An 18844-nucleotide genomic window follows, 5' to 3' on the forward strand; every position below is an offset into this window, starting at 1 on the left:
AATGGTAGAACCTTCTCCTTTCCTCCAAATTGGTGTCACTCAGCAAGACAAAGGAAATCATTACACCTAGGGCTTTAATCTATATCTTCTAAAGCTCCAGAATGAAAACTGCCAAACCTTCTAACCAAATTTTAGGACAGGTTTAACTCTTAAAATACAATGTCCCCCAGCCCAATAGTGTTTTGTCTCATATCCCCCTGTCATTTCCTCCTTTCTTTCATTCATCTACAAGCTGGCTCTTCCCTGTTTTCCCCTAATTGGGTCCTCTCTTATCCTTTTGCATTCTCTAATCTCTGTGGCACTTATTGTTTAAAATACATTGATGTAGTTCTCTTTTCATGTTTACATATATCCTTCCCTAACATATTTTTCTATCTTGAATTTTCTTTTTTCTTTTTTTTTTTTTTAAGATTTTATTTATTTATTTGACAGAGAGAGGGAGAGATCACAAATAGGCAGAGCAGCAGGCAGAGGGCGGGGGGGGGGGGGAGCTGGCTCCCCACTGAGCAGAGGGCCTGATGCGGGGCTCGATCCCAGGACCCCGAGATCATGACCTGAGCCAAAAGCAGAGGCCTTAACCCACTGAGCCACCTAGGTGCCCCTATCTTGAATTTTCTTAAGCACTGTCTTTGACTGAATGCTTTTCTTTTTTCATTGTTTTATCTTCTGTTAGGTTTCAGCTTACATTTAAAAAAAAAAAAAAAGTCACTGATGGTTAAATGAATTCTGGCTCCCATAGGGCAAAACCAGAATTCTAGTCACTTTACCTTCTTCCAGCCCCTACCCTGAATAGCATGATGTCTTTGCTTTTCATTACTAGTCAGTTCTTTTCTTCCTTTACACATGCCACAAAATGTTGATGGTGTCTCAGATCAGATCCTTTGATGAGAAGTCCTAGTGAATTGATCTTCACTTGCAAAAAAATTACAGGACCTCAAGAATTTTGTTAAATCCATCTGATTCTGTATTTGAAAGCATCGTTTCTGGTATTCCATATTTGAGCAGTGTTCTTCCCAGCAGGAGGGACTGTTCTTATGTACCATGTCTGGCACACACTGCTAGTCTACAAATATCAGCTCCTGATGATGTTAATGGTGATGGTGATGGTGTGGGTGAGTGTTTTGAAGGCAAAAGGACAGAAGTGGGTAGAGAACAGAAACACCAGTAATGAGGTGGGGGTAGTGGGAGAGCGTGAGTCAGGAAGAAATAGCTGTTGGGACAGATGGATTATAACACATGTTAGTTTGTCTTCATCCTCCTGCCTCTGGGTTTTAAAAGGAACCAATAGCACCACATTAAAGTATCCCGAAGCTGCACCGACTGTTTCGCTGTCAAACCGTCCAGACCACTTATACTCCCCTCTTTCATTCCTTGTGGGCACTGGTGGGCAGGTGCTCCTCCGTTGTGTTACCTTCAGTCACCCAACTCAAGTGGAGTGGGGGTAGGGAGAGGGATAAAGGAAAGGAAGGCAAAAATGGAATGAACATTTAATTAACGTTCCTGAGTACCCACCAGATTTAACCTAATTCTGATAATAACTCTTTTACACATTCTCTTGGACCCACACACTGAAAAGTATGAGGACATAATGATGCAGTCCTGCCCTGTCCTTCACTTCTTTAGTCTCTGACCCTTGGGTATGCCCCATCTAGATCAGATTTGAACCCCAGGAAAGGCTCCATCTTCTCTCTGACCTAATGCTTTTTTTTTTTTTTTTTAAACAAATTTTCCTGATGTTTTAACCACTTTATTGAAAACCAAGCGAACTAACTAACAAGACACTGCTTTTGTTGTTATTTGTTCACTCTGTTAAGGGAGAATGAAGGGAAGATCCTAATGTAGATGTGTGCTGGATACACTTTGCATTTCTTTTTTATGCCAGCATGATTGTTGTCATTCTTATGGTTCATGTTTGAGATAATATTGAAGTACTATAAATTATGAATGGGGAATGATAGCTTGCACGTGGTAAGTAATGATATAGATAGAGAATCTTTGGAGCACAGATTTATTATCCTCTTGAGTCCACCATCCAAATATATTTTAAAATTGAGTTCATGCTAGCTGTTTACTCGAAGGATACAGAAATATGGATTCGAAGGGATGCGTGCACCCTGATGTTTACAGCAATATCATCAGTAAAACCTGAACTATGGAAAGACCCCAAATGTCCATTGACTGATAAATGGATAAAGAAGGTGTAGTATATTGATATACAATGAATATTCCTCAGCCATCAAAGAGAATGAAATCTTGCCATTTGCAAAGACATGGATGGAGCTAGATCTATTACGCTAAGTGAAGTCCGTCAGTCAAAGACAAATACCATGATCTCATTCATGTGTGACGTTCAAGAAGGAAAACAGATGAACATATGGGAAGGGGGAAAAGAAAAAAAGGAGAGAGGGAAACAAGCCATTAGAGACTTTTAAGCATAGAGAACAAACTGAGGGTTGATGGGGGGGGTAGGCTAGATGGGTGATGGGGATTAAGGAGGGCACTTGTGATGAGCACTGGGTGTTGTATGTAAGTGATGAACCACTGAATTCTACTCCAGAAACCAACATTGCACTCTATGGTAACTACCTAAAAATTTTCATTAAAAACAAATAATAAAATAAATAAGAAAAAAATTGAGTTCAGTTTAGTGATGACTGGAAGTTTTAAAAATAAGTCTGCTTTGATCGGCTTCATTTTCTATCACTAATGTAAGTAACGGACTTTCTTTTTGTTCTTTCTTGTTTAAAATAACAGAAGAAAAGCAAGAGGGAATTAAAAAACAGAAGTAGCCTCTCAGAAATATACAAATATATTCACAAACATGACATTAATTTCCTTTCTGTACTTCTTTTGCCTGAGATTTGGGGAAAATAGATAAGAATAATTTATCTTTCATCTTTTATATATCCCACTCTAGTGATGTCACTATAATTGGGGTTTTAAAAAAGATAATTTTACTACTTTACCAACTAAATACCCTTTTATTTGTCAAAGTGGCCTGTATCCTGCTAAATTCTTCTCAGAAAATAATGCCATTAGGAATTTCTAATGCACATAATATTAATATAATCTTGGTTTTGTTATAACCACCTTTGTTACCTAAGTTTGTTAAGATTTATTTATTTATTTATTTATTTATTTATTTGAGAGGCGGAGAATGTGTGCATGAGCAGGAGGAAGGGCAGAGACAGAGAGCGAGAAAATCCCACGCAGACTCGTTGCCGAGCGCGGAGCCCTTTGCAGGGCTCAGTGTCATGATCCTGAGATCACAACCTAAGCCAAAACCAAGAATAGACACTTACCCCAGCCAGACACCCCTGTTACTTATGTTTTAAGAAATTCTCTATGAATATCCCTGAAATCCTTGAATTATTACATGACTTTATCGTTGTGTCTACCTTTATGGTGTTTAGTAAGTATTCATAGGTTTTATAGAGTTAAAGGAAATGAGAACTCCACTTTTGAGATCAGTATCTTCAAGGGCCAGGTAGCCATGACAGTTGCTGACACGAGTGTTCGTGCAAGGACATTTCCTTCTGGCGGGGGTTGCTGGAGAAGAGGGTGTAGGGGCTGAAACAAGACTTCCTCTTCTTGGTGTTCTGCTCAAGTTTTTTCCAGTTGCTATGAACCTCCTTAAACACAGGAAAACTCAGAGAGTCAAGTTAGAAAAATATTTTCTAGAAATTATTCCTATAGATTTTTTAAAATTTTGTCTGCATAGTAACCTTTCATTTAAAACAATGCTATTATAGTTGCGGGCTTGTTGAAGCAAGTTCAGATTTCCATTCATGCTATTTCTGTCCTTCTATTTTTTACTCTGGTATCTCTCATTTATTTTAGGTTTAGCAGTTTCCCTACAGCTATTACATGGAGACATTGAACAAATCAGAAGAGAATACTCATCAGTATTTTCTCACGGAGTGTCTATAACGAGGAAGTTGGGTTTTTCTAATATCATCATGCCTGGTAAGTGACTTGAGATGGACCAAAGGTTGACATATGCTTATTATGTCTGTGTTTGACACTTAAGAAATTTTTCAGATAGTCAGGTTTGAAGAGTTCAAATGGACCATGCTAAAGAAGGAAATGAGTTATATGATAATAAATAAGCAAAGATTTCTTAAAAATATCTTTACATTTTTATTATCTTTGGATGGATAACTTAGAGGGCCATGCTACATTCTTTATGACCCTTAAGAAGAAGGAAAACTGGGGTAGGATCCAGAAAATATTTTACCCTTGGGTGGAAAATGTTAGTGAAGTCACTTAGGGGAAATCCTTACAGGTTTTGATAAGAATAATTGTTGAGCAGCATTTTGCCCTCCTTGGAGGATTTTTCTAAGTTGTGTATGTAAATAAGCAGCCATATGCAAATACCATATATATTTCTACACCTTTCCTACTTCTGTTTGAGATCTATTCAGATCTCTCCTAACAATCTGAAAGGACTCAAAAAAAGCGTCTTTCTAATTTTAAGCGTTTAATGAGAGTCACGCTGTTCAAGTAAATGCCAAGTGGTAACATTTCTCTGTGCCCCACATCCCACCCTCTACAACCAAGAGAAATGTAGACCAGATGAAATACTCTGAAATTGTTAACAGTATTTTTAGAAACGAGATCAGGTAAATCTCTGGTTAAATCTTGTACATGGAAGCAAGCGCTGGAAGTTGCATTGGACAAGGCTCCCAGCACAGCTGTTGAGAGGGATGGTGAGACCGCTGTGCATGAAGACCTCATGTGATGCAGAAATGACCAGCATTGCCCTGTTGCAGCATCTCGTGATCTCTTCATGCAAATCTGTTCATGCAGGGAAGGCTCAGCAAAAGCCTGGAAATTTCCTGAGATGACCTGACCTGGCTTAGGGACCGGCTCTGCCCGAGCATCTCATACTACTGTTGTTGAAAATGACTGTTTATAGAACTGTTTACTTGGTGGCCTGTTACTCAGTTGCTCTCACACCCCATCATTATTTCCTTCAGTTGCTATAAATAACTGGTATTTCCTTTGTAACAAAAAAAGAAAAAAATTTCATGCCACCAGGAAGCAAATTGATGGGCAAATCTAATATAAAAAACATATTTTCAAACAGAATGCAGACAGCTGCTTGGAAGAATTCCTCAGCTTGGTCTCTGGGCAGTATCATCGACAAGTGGAAAAACACAAAGCAACATGACACTTCACCAGCTGAATAATTGTCTGGGATATGCTGTGCTAATGTCCCTTTTGTCTGGCTTTAATGATGGAAATGAACTTCGAGTGGAAGAAGGCTCCCGTCTGTCCCTCTGCTGCACCACCATAGAGTGGCGAGGTTCTCCCTGCTCAGGCAGTCAGTCTCCCGGACCCCAGTCTGCCGTGCCGGGGATGCCAAGAGATTATTTTAAAGTACTTGCTTCTTTTTCTCTTCTTTTCCTTCTGTGGCTTCTTCATCTTCCAAATTAGAGGAAGAAGGGAAAGGCTCGTGTGTTTACATAAACAGCCGACAGCAACTTTAAAACTCAGTGGAATTTCCTTGCATTGGCAAACAAGCGCTCATTGTTCCGTCTCCCTTTCTTTCAGAATGTTGACTTGTCAGTTGGTTCTCACTGGTGGCTATAATGCAGACTTGTGCAGAATTCTTCCATGAGAAGGCATCCTTTCGAGGCCAGGATTGCACTGACAGTCTGCTGGCATTTTTTTTTTTTTTATTTTCCTTTCACTTTCTAGACTCATCCTTCAGAGCTGATCTCTGTTCTGAGAAGGGTCGGGACGGGTGAGGCCCGTGCTTGGACCAACGGGACAGGCTCATCGACGGGGCTGCTGAGTCTCTGCAGAAGGACTTACCTGTGGTCTTGACACTGACGGGAACGTACACAAGACTCCTGTTGAGGATCATAGCATGTAATCGGTGCCAGACTCTTTCTGGAAGGAGAAAACCACAGAGGCTGAAACTCTGCCCTTGGCCTGGCTGCTGGAGGGGCACGTGTCTGAGCTGTCATCTAGTGTGAGGTGGTGACCTGGCCATGCGCTTTCCAGCCACCATGACCCTTCCCCGTTGTTATGGGTCGGTCTTCCAGCACTTTGTTTCTTAGGGTGTCTTATTTTCAAAGAGGACAAGTCACTTTCTTTGAAGCTCTATCACGGCTCCCTACAAACCGCGCAGCTCTGCCGAAAGTTCCATCGTTTGCTCTCTGAGCCCATGACAGGGAGAGCAGCAAAAATATTTCAATCCATACTCTCCAGGAGAGCTATAATTAGAGCCACAAATGTAATTGTAACTTCTCTAGTAGACACTTTCAAAAGAGTGAGAAAGAGTAGAGATTAATTTTAATAATGTATTTTATTTAACCCACTGCATTCAGAATATTACCATTTCAATAAATAATTCATGTAAAAAATTCTTAATGAGTTATGCTACACTCTCTTCTTTAACCTCCATCCTTGAAGGCTGCGAAGTCTTGCCCATTTACAGCCCGTCTCTTTTCAGCCAAGTCACATTTCACGTACTTAGTCGCCACATGTGGCAGCAGTTACAGTATTGGACAGCCTGCCTCTAAATGTCTTAACAGACTGTACTGAATATCGGGAAGCACTAAGTTTCCATCCACCAGACATTCTGGAGCAAAGCTGGCTGATGTGTCTGGAATGTCATGGGAGGTCAGGCTGAGCCCACCCCTTGTCCCGCCCCTGAAGGTCCATTCTTATTCTGAGTTTATTGTTCTTTCTAGGCGAAATGGCCCTTGCTTTAATCATTGTCTCCCTACTTTATCTTCTCCATTGTGTTCCCTTGGAGGCTTGTGCCCATGTACCAGCTGGTTAAACTCACTCTTTGTTAAGGAACCCTTAATTAAATCCTTCCGGTACACTCAGTCTTTCGTAGGAGGCCTGTGAAGCTCCTAACCCTGAAAGGAATTAAGTAAAAGTTGTGGAGTGTTAGAGGAGGGAGGGGTTGAGATTTTCTTTTAAGTATATTATTATTCTTTATCAGTCTCTGACAGAGACATTCGTATCAACAGATACATAGCAGCATCTGAGATAAGGCTTCTTTTGGGGGAAGCAGGTGGGAGCCAGTATGATAGGATCTTCCTTAAAAATACATCCTAAGGACTGCCTGGGTGGCTTAGTGGGTTAGGCCTCTGCCTTCTGCTCAGGTCATGATCTCAGGGTCCTGGGATCGAGCCCCCCATCAGGCTCTCTGCTTGGTGGGAAGCCTGCTTCCCCCTCTCTCTCTGCCTGCCTCTCTGCTTACTTGTGATCTCTCTCTCTCTGTCAAATAAATAAAATCTTAAAAAAAAGAAAATTCTAAATCTAACCATACCTCACTACTCCTCAGTCCAAGTCACTGGGCCTCCATATCATATATGTGCAACCACTTGGCTGAGACCTAAACCCCACGATCATGCTAGGGAAGGGCATCATGGTCTTTCAACCAATGAATACCACAGCGATCTGAGAGAGGTGGAGGCTAAGAATCTTTCATGTTATTGCTGAGGTTGGGGTTCCAGCCCCAAATCAGAATGAGGGAGGGGCTCGTGCCTCTAAAATGTTGAAGTTACAGGCAATTACTAAAGGGTGTAGGACTTACCTCAGCTGGCCCTACCAGAAATCCGTGCCTCATCCTAGAGTGTGATGGACATCAGGGAGCTGCAGCCCATCCCTTCTCCTTTCTTGACACAACACTGTTCTGTCAGGCCTACCGTGGGTGCTGTTGTAGCATTCGCCATCGTTTGTTTAATGTACAAGCAAAAATTAAAAATTTATGCCCCCCCAAAGTTCACCATCTCAATACCCTTCTAAAATAAAGCAAAACAAAAATAAGAATGACAGGGAAAAAAAAAAAAAAAACAGAGAAGCCATGAATAGATTTCACAGAAGTCCACTCTATGTGAGAATGCCGAAGTTTGGTTTTCAGCCCATCCATAAATGTTTCCTTTCTGTGGTCTGCTTTGATACCCAGTTACGTGTGATCTTGTCCCTATCCCCCCCCCCCCACCCGTGAACGTATCGTGAGGTGGTAGAATCTTGGGTACAGATGGCATATTGTATTAGTTTCTTATGGCTGCTGTTACAGATCACTACAGATGGGATGGCTGAAAACACCACAAAAATACTTTCTTCCAGTTCTGGAGATCAAAAATTTGTACAGGTCTTACTGGGCTAAAAGCAAGCCCTATCAGCAGGGCTACATTTTTCCTGGTGACTGCAAGAGAGAACTTAGTTCCTTGCCTTATCCAGCTTCTGGAGACTGCCCGCACTTCTTGGGTCATGGCCCTACATCATGCCAATGTCTGCTTCCCTCATCACATCCTCTTCTCTGATTCTGGCCCTCATGCCTCCCTCTCTCTCTTATAAGGACTCTTAAAATTCTATTGAACCTATCCTGATAATCCAAGAAAATCTCCCCATCTCAAGATCCTTACTTAATTAATCAAAGCCACAGAGTCCCTTTTGTTGTGTAAGGTAATATATTCACGGATTCCCAGGATTAGGACCTGGACATCTTTTGGGAGTGCAGAGGGTGTCATTTTTCTGCCTGCTGCACACATGAAGGGCCATGCAGCCCAACCAGTGTATCCATTGCATGAATTTCTTCCTCAGGTTCCTGGTGATGGTTTTCTGGCACATACTTGAATATTGATAATGACTGAGAACACACCATATCTCAGAATGACCTCTGTCGTGTTGGACCAGTTTCTCTACACCTTTTATCCATTGGGTTGAGTTTTTCTGCTTGCAACCTCAACATTTTTTAATTCAGTTAACTCTCTTGTCACCGTCATTCTTCCTCTGATGGGTTCTAAGCCCTTTCTCTGTATTGTTTATGATCTGAATGATACCACTCCTATCTCTCCCAGTTCTGTAAAAATGGTCTCTAGAACTGAAATCAGTACTTTAAGCCTGGGTCGACCCATGCAGAATAGACTAGGACTCATCCCTTCCTTGCTTAAGGCACTGGTCTGCTGAAGAAAGTTGAATTGCACTAGATTATTTGATGGCCATTCTCACCCTGTTAAATTACACTTTTTCATACTAAAAATATGATTTTATTTTAATATACATTGATGATATGTTGGACACATTTCTTAATTTCTACACATCTGTTTCTTATCAATAAAATAGAAATAATAGGGCCTTTTTAAAATGTTGATGTGAAAGTTTAATGAGCTGTTGTCTTTATAGCGCCTGGCAAAGTACCCAGCTCCCATTTATCTACTACCACTGTCCTCATCATTAGTATGATCAAAGTTCTTAGTCTTAGACCCATGTTGACTTTTTTTTTTTTAAGATTTTATTTATTTATTTATTTGACAGAGAGATAGAGAGAAAGCACAAGTAGACAGAGCGGCAGGCAGAGGGAGAGGGGAGAAGAAGGCTCTCCGCAGGGCAGGGAACCCAATGCAGGACTTCATCCCAGGACCCTTGGGATCATGGCCTGAGCCGAAGGCAGATGCTCAACCCAGTGAGCCACCCAGGGACCCCTATGTTGACTTGTTTTTGACGAAGGGACAGAAACTTTTCTTGTCCAGTTCCATAAATGTTAACAAATATCCAGCACAGATTAAGACCCCCTGATCAGCCCGTGGCGGAGAGCAGTGGTTTACTTGATGTGAGCTTACACTCTCGGGCTTTACACAGGGAGTTCACAGCACAGAATCAAAGAACATGGTTCTCAGCTACTGGTAGAAGCCTCTTGGCTCTTGAGGTCAAGCCATAAATCAACCCCATTTGATGCAGTCACTGAACTCTTTTGTATTTGGTCCCATTGTTGTAACCTTACATTTTTTTCTGTCTACAGTGATATTTTCAGAAGCCCTCACATGGGCAGAGCCAGTGGGCCTGCTGAACAGAAGAAAGTGTTCTGCCCATCAAATTTACAGAGTGTTAAATTTGAGAGGTGCAGGGTGTTAATAAACATTGTCAGGAAAGTAGTTTTTCACACTAGTGCTATGACTCCATTTCATACTCACTTTATGGTTGCTCTCTTCATTACCCAAGATGCTTTCTTAACACCATTTGGGCTTATTAGTTTTCTCCAGAGCTGACCTCAAGTGTATTGATTTTAATTAGCACATGTTTCAACTGTATCCTGCTGCATATTTTGGCAAGGTGCGGTACCTTGAGGTATTGGAACGTAGCAAGCTGCAGAATTCCTGGGGAGACGTATGTAGAATGTCATCTGGGAGAAATGTTCTCCTTGTTCTGTGTTCTCTTTTCAGACACATCCTACTTGAGTCTAAAGGTTTGCAAGAGAAAAAGGGGTTGCAGGGAGAGTGTCCATTGAAGACCAGAAGAGGAAAGTGTGTGCCTTAAGGAGCTCTTATTTATGAATGTGTGTATTTCTGAAGTTCTTCTCTAAGTCACAGACACAGCCTAACAAAACAAAGTAGTCTTGTCCCTCCTACCCCCATTTTAATAACACAAAATCTTGAGGCCCAGAGGTTTATATTACCCTGTTCAGACTTCAGTCACATGGAGCAGAGAGCAGAGTGAGGGAGAGAGAGAGACTTGAATCCAGATCTTTTATTCCAATCTTCCTGTAACTCTGAATGCTTTAGGCTTTTTTGAATTTTTCTGAAATCAGAAGAGATAGAAGAATTCAGCTATGGTATAAGCAAAACAGGCTTTGTGGATCGATTCGGGAAGCCGATACCATTTTAAGCCTTGCTCCTTGATCAAACTACGGCATAGCTTCCTCAGATCTCTCATCTCCTCAGAAGTCTTTTCTCATATGACATCCCCTCTGCCGCCGTTCAGCACTCCCTATGCCCCTTCTTGGTCTTACTTTTATCCCCAGTACTTCCTATTATTATTCAACATGCTATATATTTGACTTCATTATTAAAGACCTCCCCATTCCTAGAATCTTAACTGTGGGAAAAGGATTTTTGCTTTGTTCACAGCTGTGTCTACCTGGCCTAGAATAATATCTGGCCCATAGTGCGTGCTCAGAATATTTGCTGAATGACTACATGGAGGCAGAATTTCCTAATACTGGCAGTACCTTCCTCTCCCCACCACCCCTGTTCCTCCTTCAGGCCTAGCCTACAGCCTGGGGAGAACTGGTCACCTTGCGAACCTCCCTCATCCTCTCTTGCCTTTGCTAAAGTCAGAGTTGCCATTCCTTTCAAAAGTTGAGAGTGGAAGGCCCCACCCCAAGAAACACTCTTCATTTTGCAGGATAGTTAATCCCATGTGGTTTGGACTAGCTAATGACTCATTCAGAGAACTTCCTAAGGTAGATACCCTGTAGCTATACTTCCCATTAATCAGCGTATGCTGTAGCCAGTTTGTAAGCAGAGCCACTCATTATGTGTCACCTACTCTAAGAAGCAAAGGAATTTGACTCTTGTTAACAGACATCTTTTGCTCTCAACTACCTTGAATCGAGTGTTGCTTTTTCGTCTGCCAAATCTGTTAGTGGGGAAACTATTGTTAAGAATTTCCTCCCAGACCTATTGTCGAAAGAACACGTGCGCAGACCATAAGTGTACCAGGCCTATTTTGATTTGGTTGAAATTGGTTGATTCAGAGGACAGAGTCTGTGAATGTACCATTCATTTTGTAATGGGATTGTTAAATTGTTAAAATGAGTTTATATTAAGGATGTGTATGTGTATAGTAATGAATACATATAGTAACAAAATCGAACAAGCTTATAAAAATTTACCGGGCCATTCTCTACAAATTTAAAACAAAAGAGGTGGTTCAAACAAAAACACTTATAAAGCATATAGATCTAATTTTAAATCTGGTGAAACACATTGGTTTCCTCCCGGAACTCCAAGATCGTTGCCTTTCCAAATCGATTTGTCTGAGAGTACTAGAAATGCATAAGCCAGAGACCACTGTATCTGTTAATTCCCATGTATTTTTTACATGCTCTTTGTAAAGGGTGGTTTCGATTTCATCCTTTTTGGGACTTACTCATTTTCTCTCTTTATGGGCCGTCTGTTTCCTGGTCAGCTCCAGTCATTCGTAAATGATGCCATCATCAAAAGTTGGTCTTCATGGAGGAAAGTGACCAGTCACACTGGTATTCCCCCATGGTTTTGAAAGCTGGGGTACTTTCTTGAACACACTTTGGTCAGGAAGTTTTCTAAATCTCCCAGTTGTGGGCTTATTTGTATGGTTATTGTTCCTTCTAGTGATCTGTGCTTTTTTTATGGAGAAGTTTTTTATTAGAGAAAAAAAAAAAAGAGCATTGACAGTGATTCTTCTAGTGTTTGAAAACTATGTTAAGTAAAAGTGAATTCAACTCTGCTGACCTTACCAGTATTTATCTTCAAAAACTTTATGGTAATAGTTTGTTTATTTCTTTCTCACTTCCCTAGTCACTTACCACTTACCCTTAATTCTTATAGGAAAGGAAAAACGTTCTTTTAGCCTGTTTGCCTAAGTTTGCTCCTTGGCATCAAATTTCTCTTTTTTCTTGGAGTAGTAAGTTTTATAAGTCACCAATGGAGAAAAAAAATAAATGGCATACGCATTCATAGACTATGTCAGTTTGAATCTTATTTGTTTTATAGCGTTATGGTAAGGAATGTGAAGCCAAGCTTGTCTGCATAACTGAATTATTCTACATCTGTGTTCATAAAGCACTAACCTGGATTCTTTCAGCAGTGAGATCATTTTGTCCACGAATTTTGAAAAAGATTTAAATTGTAACTCTACCCTTTGCAGTCCTGTCATTTTATTCCATTTGGGTATTTCTTCTACTTTTAAAGTGTTGTGTCTATAAAGTATTGAGACTGGCTTCTTTGAGCCACCCTGCTAGGCTGTCATTTTGAAATCACACCTCATAAATGAAATGAGGAAAATATTGAAAAATGGTAAAACTTGACAACACCTTCCTACGCAATCCCTGTATTTGCCTCCTAACCGCACTTTTGCAGTATTGCAAATTCAGACCAGCAGAAGCTGGCCTTCACTTCTCTTGGATATTGGCAATGAGGGTGGGGACCCTTATATAAAAGTGTAAGTGTAATATTTTTACTTTTATATGTATGCTCTCACAGTACATTTTATGGACTAAGGCTTTTCTTGATTGTGTATTTTATTACACTTATTAGTTTTGTACTCGTGTGCACACACATGCACACACACACACACACACACATATATAAACATGGTTTTAATTTTCCTACTAGGTGAAATGAGAAATGATTTATACATCACTATAGAAAGGGGCGAATTTGAGAAAGGAGGGAAGAGCGTGGCCAGAAATGTGGAAGTAACCATGTTCATTGTGGAGAGTAGTGGCCAGATCTTAAAGGTATGTGCATACTGGGTCCTTTATGGTAAAACAATCCCACGTCATCATTTTGGGTTCACCTTTAATGTCATCAGTTAATTTCTGGTTTGCATTCTTTTTGATCTTACTTTTCTCCTCCACCCTTGTGTGGTTTTCTTCCTTTTTTTCATCATTGAAATACCCTCCAGAAAAGCAAGTAGTGAAACAAAAAGGTTTTACAGTTGGATTGTTTCATGAATTGTGGCAGTAATTTCCTCACAGCAGCTCTTCTTTAAATGTCGCGTTTTTATTGTCATTCCGTTCTCCCCCTTTCATCTGTCCTAGTTTTGGAGATGAACACTTTGTCTTTGCGACTGGTTAAAAAAAAAAAATAAAAACTGCCACATTTCGTCCCGTATATTTTCATTTTGATCAAAATAGGGCCTGATAGTGAGCTGTTACTGATTGGGGTGGTGATACCAGGTTCCTTTATGCAAGAAGTGTTTTGTGTGGGCCTTGCAGCTTCCTGCATTTCCCAGGGAGGCACAGAACCGGCGTGTGACAGCGGCAGGCTGAGGACTTTGCCGCGTAGTTGAACTCCAAATTGGGCGCGCAGTTGCCCATCTCGTACTTGTCCCCAAGGTTCACCCCCAGCACAGTAGGCCCTGGGAGATGTGCATGGGCATTAAGCAGACGCAGCTGCTGGCAGAAGCAGGTGTAAAACAGCCCTGCAAAGGACGACAGGGGGAGGTCATTCTCCATGAAGTGCCGTTTGGGGAGCAGGCAGATAGAGCAAAGCAATTGCTCCGCTGTTTTTCAGATAATCTCTAAATGAAGCTGTCTTTAACCGGCGTGTTTTCTTTGTTAGGATTTTATCTCCTTTGGCTCTGGAGAGCCGCCAGCTAGTGAGTACCACTCCTTCGTGCTTTATCATAACAACAGTCCCAGGTGGTCCGAACTGCTCAAACTTCCCATTCCTGTGGATAAATTCAGGGGCGCGCACATCCGCTTTGAATTTCGGCATTGTTCCAGTAAGTGTTTCTTGGGGTTGGCTTTGTTGTGCTGGGGTAAGGCGCTTGCCTTAGGACAGTATGGGCTAATCTGCAGAGAGGGTAACAAAGCAGAGACCTTCTAGAGGGAGGGGTGAAGGTCAGTGGAGTCCTGAGAGGTGAGTGGGCTCACTTCTCGAAGAACCAATAACCTCTGTGGAAACATTCAGGAAGGAAAAGGAGGGAAACAATACATACAGAAGTCTACAGGGTTCTCCTTAAATCATTCATTTTCATAAAATTAGCTTATCAGTTTCATAGTTTAGAAAGATGAGACAGAAAGGGGAGACACAGAATTAAAAACTTTTCTGACTCAGGGGAGCTTAGGTAGTCCTAACCCATCTGCTGCTCTCCAGCCACGAGGTCACCCAGCTCTCACACTGCTCAGGGGAACCCAGGAGGACCTTTCTAGGCCTGGGAAGTCCCCAGGAGAGCTTCCGATTGGCTCAGAGTGATATCTGATTTGCATATATCTGCATCACCGGGCAGTCTCAGTGTTCAGATGACAAGTAATGTCAGTCAAATAGGCCTTAGAGATGATATGAAGTAATTGCTTCATTTTACAGAACTGAAAAAACCCAAAATGGAGAGATGATCCAGGATTTGCCCCTATGAACACCGCTGTCCCTAAAATTGTCATTTCTTGACATCTCTACTTTAATTCTTTTGTACTCTTTACCACCCTCTCAAGCCCCCACTCCCATCTTATGCTATCCCTGTGTCTCTGAAGTATAACTTAAACACTACCAGAAGTGCTTGCTTCCGGAGCAAACAAGGGGTACCAGAGGAATCACATTACTAGAGAAGCAGCAGGCTCCTCTCTAGTCTGGAAAGAATGGGGACACTGCCAATAGATATGCGGTGACCTCGCCTGAGTGCTGTGTAATTCACCCCGGATTCAGAGAGAGGACGACTGTCTGTTGCAAGGATGATGGCATATTTTGGAACTGGCTCAGGGAGCTCCAGTAATTATTCTTTGGTGGATGTTTCAGAATGTAGGGAGATGACTAGCAAGGTCTTACCATTCTCCCAAATTCCCAGAGGAGTGTTATGGAAAGGATTTAGAGTGGCAAAACAGAAAGCACTTGGAATGATGCCGTAGCATACCTTCCCCAGTCTTTGTTATAAATTCTCAGTCGAGCTAATACAAGCTTTGAGCTTTAAGGGAAGAAAAAGAGAAAAGTAAAGATGAAATGAGAGAAAAGGAAGAAAGAGCAGAACTTGGAAATGGAAGAAAGGCAATTTTCAGGAAAACCCATTAGATCTGTCCTCTTGTCCTTGTATTTCAAACATTGTTCACAGTGTCAGTTTGGTTTTTGAATATTCATTGTTAAAATTCAGAAGAAACAGCACAAGCATGAAGGAGAAAAATCCCCATAGTCCCATAAATTGAATAATCAGGGCAATTACTTAATCACATGAGTTCCCAAATATTTCTGTGTGTCTGTGTGTATTTTAAGATTTTATTTATTTATTTGAGAGAGAGAAACAAGATTTTATTTATTTGAGAGAGAGAAAGCACAATCAGTGGGGAGGGGGGTGTGCAGAGGGAGAGGGAGAAGCAGACTCCCACTCAGCAGGGAGCCCAACACAGGGTTCCATCCCAGGACCCTGAGATCATGACCTGAGCCAAAAGGCAGATGCTTGACTAACTGAGTCTCCCAGGTGCCCCTGTGTATGTATATTTATTTAAGAAGTATCTTTTACTCATAAAACACATGTTTACTGAACACTTCCTATGTGTCCAGCACTTCCCTGGGCATTGGAGATACATGAGTGAGCACAACTGAATATCTCCTCTCATAGAGGTTTCCTGCTAAGAAGGGAAGACAGACAATATCTGAGCAAATAATTACATGGTAGTGTATCAGGCTGTTGTAAGCGTAGTAAAGAAGATTACACTGGAATCAGGTGCTGGAAAGGTATGTTGCTGTGATGCTGTTTTACAAAGGGCAGTCAGAGAGAGGCTCTCCGATAATGAGATGTATCAGCAACAAGCTGAAAGAAATAAAGGCATGAGCGTTTGGGTGTCTGGGGAAAGAAAGTTATAGGCAGAGAGAACAGTAAATATAAAACACCTAAGGTTGAAACATGCTTGGCAATTCAAGGAATATCAAGGAGGCCAGAATGAGCAGCTAAGAGAGTTTGGAGATGAGGCCAGAGACATAGGGAGGGAGCCAGATCCCACATTGTCTTGTAAGTCATGGGCAAGACTTCAGACTTTGTTTGGAGCAAGGAGTGCCATTAGCAGATTTAGATTAAAGATGAGCTGGTCTGCTTTTGTGTGATGGGTTGTAGGTGGGAACCGAAAGACCATTCAACAGCCTTCAGCAGTCCTCCAAGTTAAAATGGTTTGCATTAGAATGATAGTAGGTCAATTCTTTTTCACAGATTTATTGATAGACCAGATTTGAAGGAAGGAGAAGAGTCAAGGATGACCCCCAAGGTTTTGGCCTGAGAATGAAGTGATCATTTATTGAAGTGGGGAGGGTGACAGGAAAAACCTTTTTGGAGAGCAAAAACCAAACATTGCATGTGAAATCTGAGAGGTCTCTTAAACATTCAAGATGTCATATAGACCATTGAATGCTATCCATGCTAGAGACTTAAACTTGAGAAGGAGGACACAGAGTTCAGTGGTGTACTGTAAATATTTGATAACCAGCACTTGAGCTGGGGGAGAAGGGAGCCCTGAATTAGAGGATTTGCTGATTTCCATTGAGTAAATACCCCTATCATGGCCAAATTCAAGCTCCCAACATGACCATCACTGAACTTGGAGTTGGGAAAAGATGCACACTGTCAACTCTTGCAAGCCACGACAGGCCAGCTCCAGCATATTACTGATGCCCCTGATTCTCAGAGCCGTGACACTGGATGTGATCTTAAACAGTAAGGTTAGATAGGAAAGAGAAGTCCAAGAACGGATCTCTGGGGTACTTCCACATTGAGAGCTTGGGAGAATGAGAAGAAGCCACTAAGAAAATTAAGACAGAATAGCCAATGAGGTGGAAGGAGAATCCAGGAATAGAAGCCAGGAAGTTAATTGAAGAAAGATTTTTTTTGAAGATTTTATTTATTTATTTGACACAGAGAGAGCGCTCACAAGTAGGCAGAGAGGCAGGCAGAGAGCGGGGGGCGGGGGGCAGTGGTGGTGGGGAGAAGCAGGCTCCTTGCTGAGCAGACAACCCAATGGGGGCCTCGATCCCAGAACCCTGAGATTATGACCTGAGCCGAAGTCAGAGGCTTAACCCATTGAGCCACCCAGGTGCCCCGAAGAAAGATTTTCAAAAGAAAATTGATCTGCTATGTCAGGTGCCAGTGATAAATCAAGTAAATGGAGGACAGAGCGATTATCACCCAGTTTGGCATCATGGAAGTCATTGAACCTGACAGGTGGTTTTTAGTGGACTGGTGGTGATGAAAGCCTGGTGAGTGAGTCCAAGAGTGAGGTGAGGAAAGGAAGGGCAGCGGTAAGTACAGACAGATCTTCCCAGAAACTTTGCTATAAAGAATACAAGTGAGGAGTGTCTGGGTGGCTCAGTGGGTTAAGCCTCTGCCTTCAGCTCAGGTCATGATCCCAGGGTCTTGGGATCGAGCCCCACATCGGGCTCTCTGCTCAGCAGGAAGCCTGCTTCCTCCCCACCCCCGCAACCCTCTGCCTACCTGTGATCTCTCTCTCCAATAAATAAATAAAATCTTAAAAAGAAAAAAAGAATACAAGAGAGGAGAGAAATGGGATGGAATGGTGGGTCACGGGAGGGATTTTTTCTTTCTTAAGATGGAGTTCTAAAACATGTTTGGTGCAAGTGATTCAGTAGAGAGAACAAACTGATGTGTAGAAGAGAGAGGGGACGAGTATAGGAGCAGTGCCCTTGAGGAAGGGAAGCATGGGGTCCAGTGCTCCGGGTTAAGTGGACAGATCAGGCAATAGTGTGGGAAGACCCATGCAGATGGGGTAATGGGCAGAGCGTGTGGGAGTCCTCTGCATGTCTGCTGAGAGTGAGGAACATGCTGAGGTTTTGGCAGCTGGAGAATGGAAGAGGATGGATGAAATCCCTTGTCTCAAGAGTCAAAAGGTGAGCTGGTAGGAAAATGCGACAAATCTGCCCAGCTCGGGGCCCATCTGTGGTTAATGTGTGTTAATTAAAGTGAGGTTAGCGTGGCGCAGGTGTAGACTAAAGTGCAGGTTGGGTTTCAGCCCGGTGCAGTGTTATCTTATAATAATGGGAAGCGTGGAGGAATAGCAGGTAGACAGGATTCACAGTGGTTAGAAGGATGGAGCCTAGAAAGGGGAAGTGAGACTGGAGAGGCCTGGAGAGGAGGTCAGTAAATTGGAGGTCCCAGGGCACAGTTGTTGGAGTTGGGGTATCAGGATGGACTGGAAAGTTAGGAGGTAGAATCCATAAATGTAGGGTCTTCATTAGTAAAAAGCGGGGGGGGGGGTGTCACATCAGCTTATTGTACTTTAAACCTTGTTTGGTGTTTATTTTTCTTTTATAACAAAAGACAAATTTGGGGAAACTATTGCTTTTTTCTTACCTTTGCTAATTTTATTCATTCACAGACTGTTACCTTCCAAATTAAA

At 42.0% G+C, this 18844-nt stretch overlaps 1 protein-coding gene across 1 annotated transcript in view; it reads left to right on the plus strand.

Annotated features, from left to right (window-relative positions):
* The window catches only part of LOC111151991 (dedicator of cytokinesis protein 4), a gene marked incomplete at its 3' end in the record, with an annotated part of 345451 nt that overhangs the window by 272594 nt on the left and 54013 nt on the right, over window positions 1-18844 (plus strand). The window contains exons 13-15 of the mRNA XM_022510243.1: window positions 3841-3966; window positions 13125-13249; window positions 14076-14238. Of these exons, the coding sequence (XP_022365951.1) occupies window positions 3841-3966; window positions 13125-13249; window positions 14076-14238 (414 nt within the window). The remainder of the gene's footprint in view (window positions 1-3840; window positions 3967-13124; window positions 13250-14075; window positions 14239-18844) is intronic.

This window comes from Enhydra lutris, unplaced genomic scaffold (assembly GCF_002288905.1).
Source record: "Enhydra lutris kenyoni isolate GAN:26980312 unplaced genomic scaffold, ASM228890v2 scaffoldscaffold27, whole genome shotgun sequence".
In the NCBI taxonomy this organism is placed as follows: Eukaryota; Metazoa; Chordata; class Mammalia; order Carnivora; family Mustelidae; genus Enhydra; species Enhydra lutris.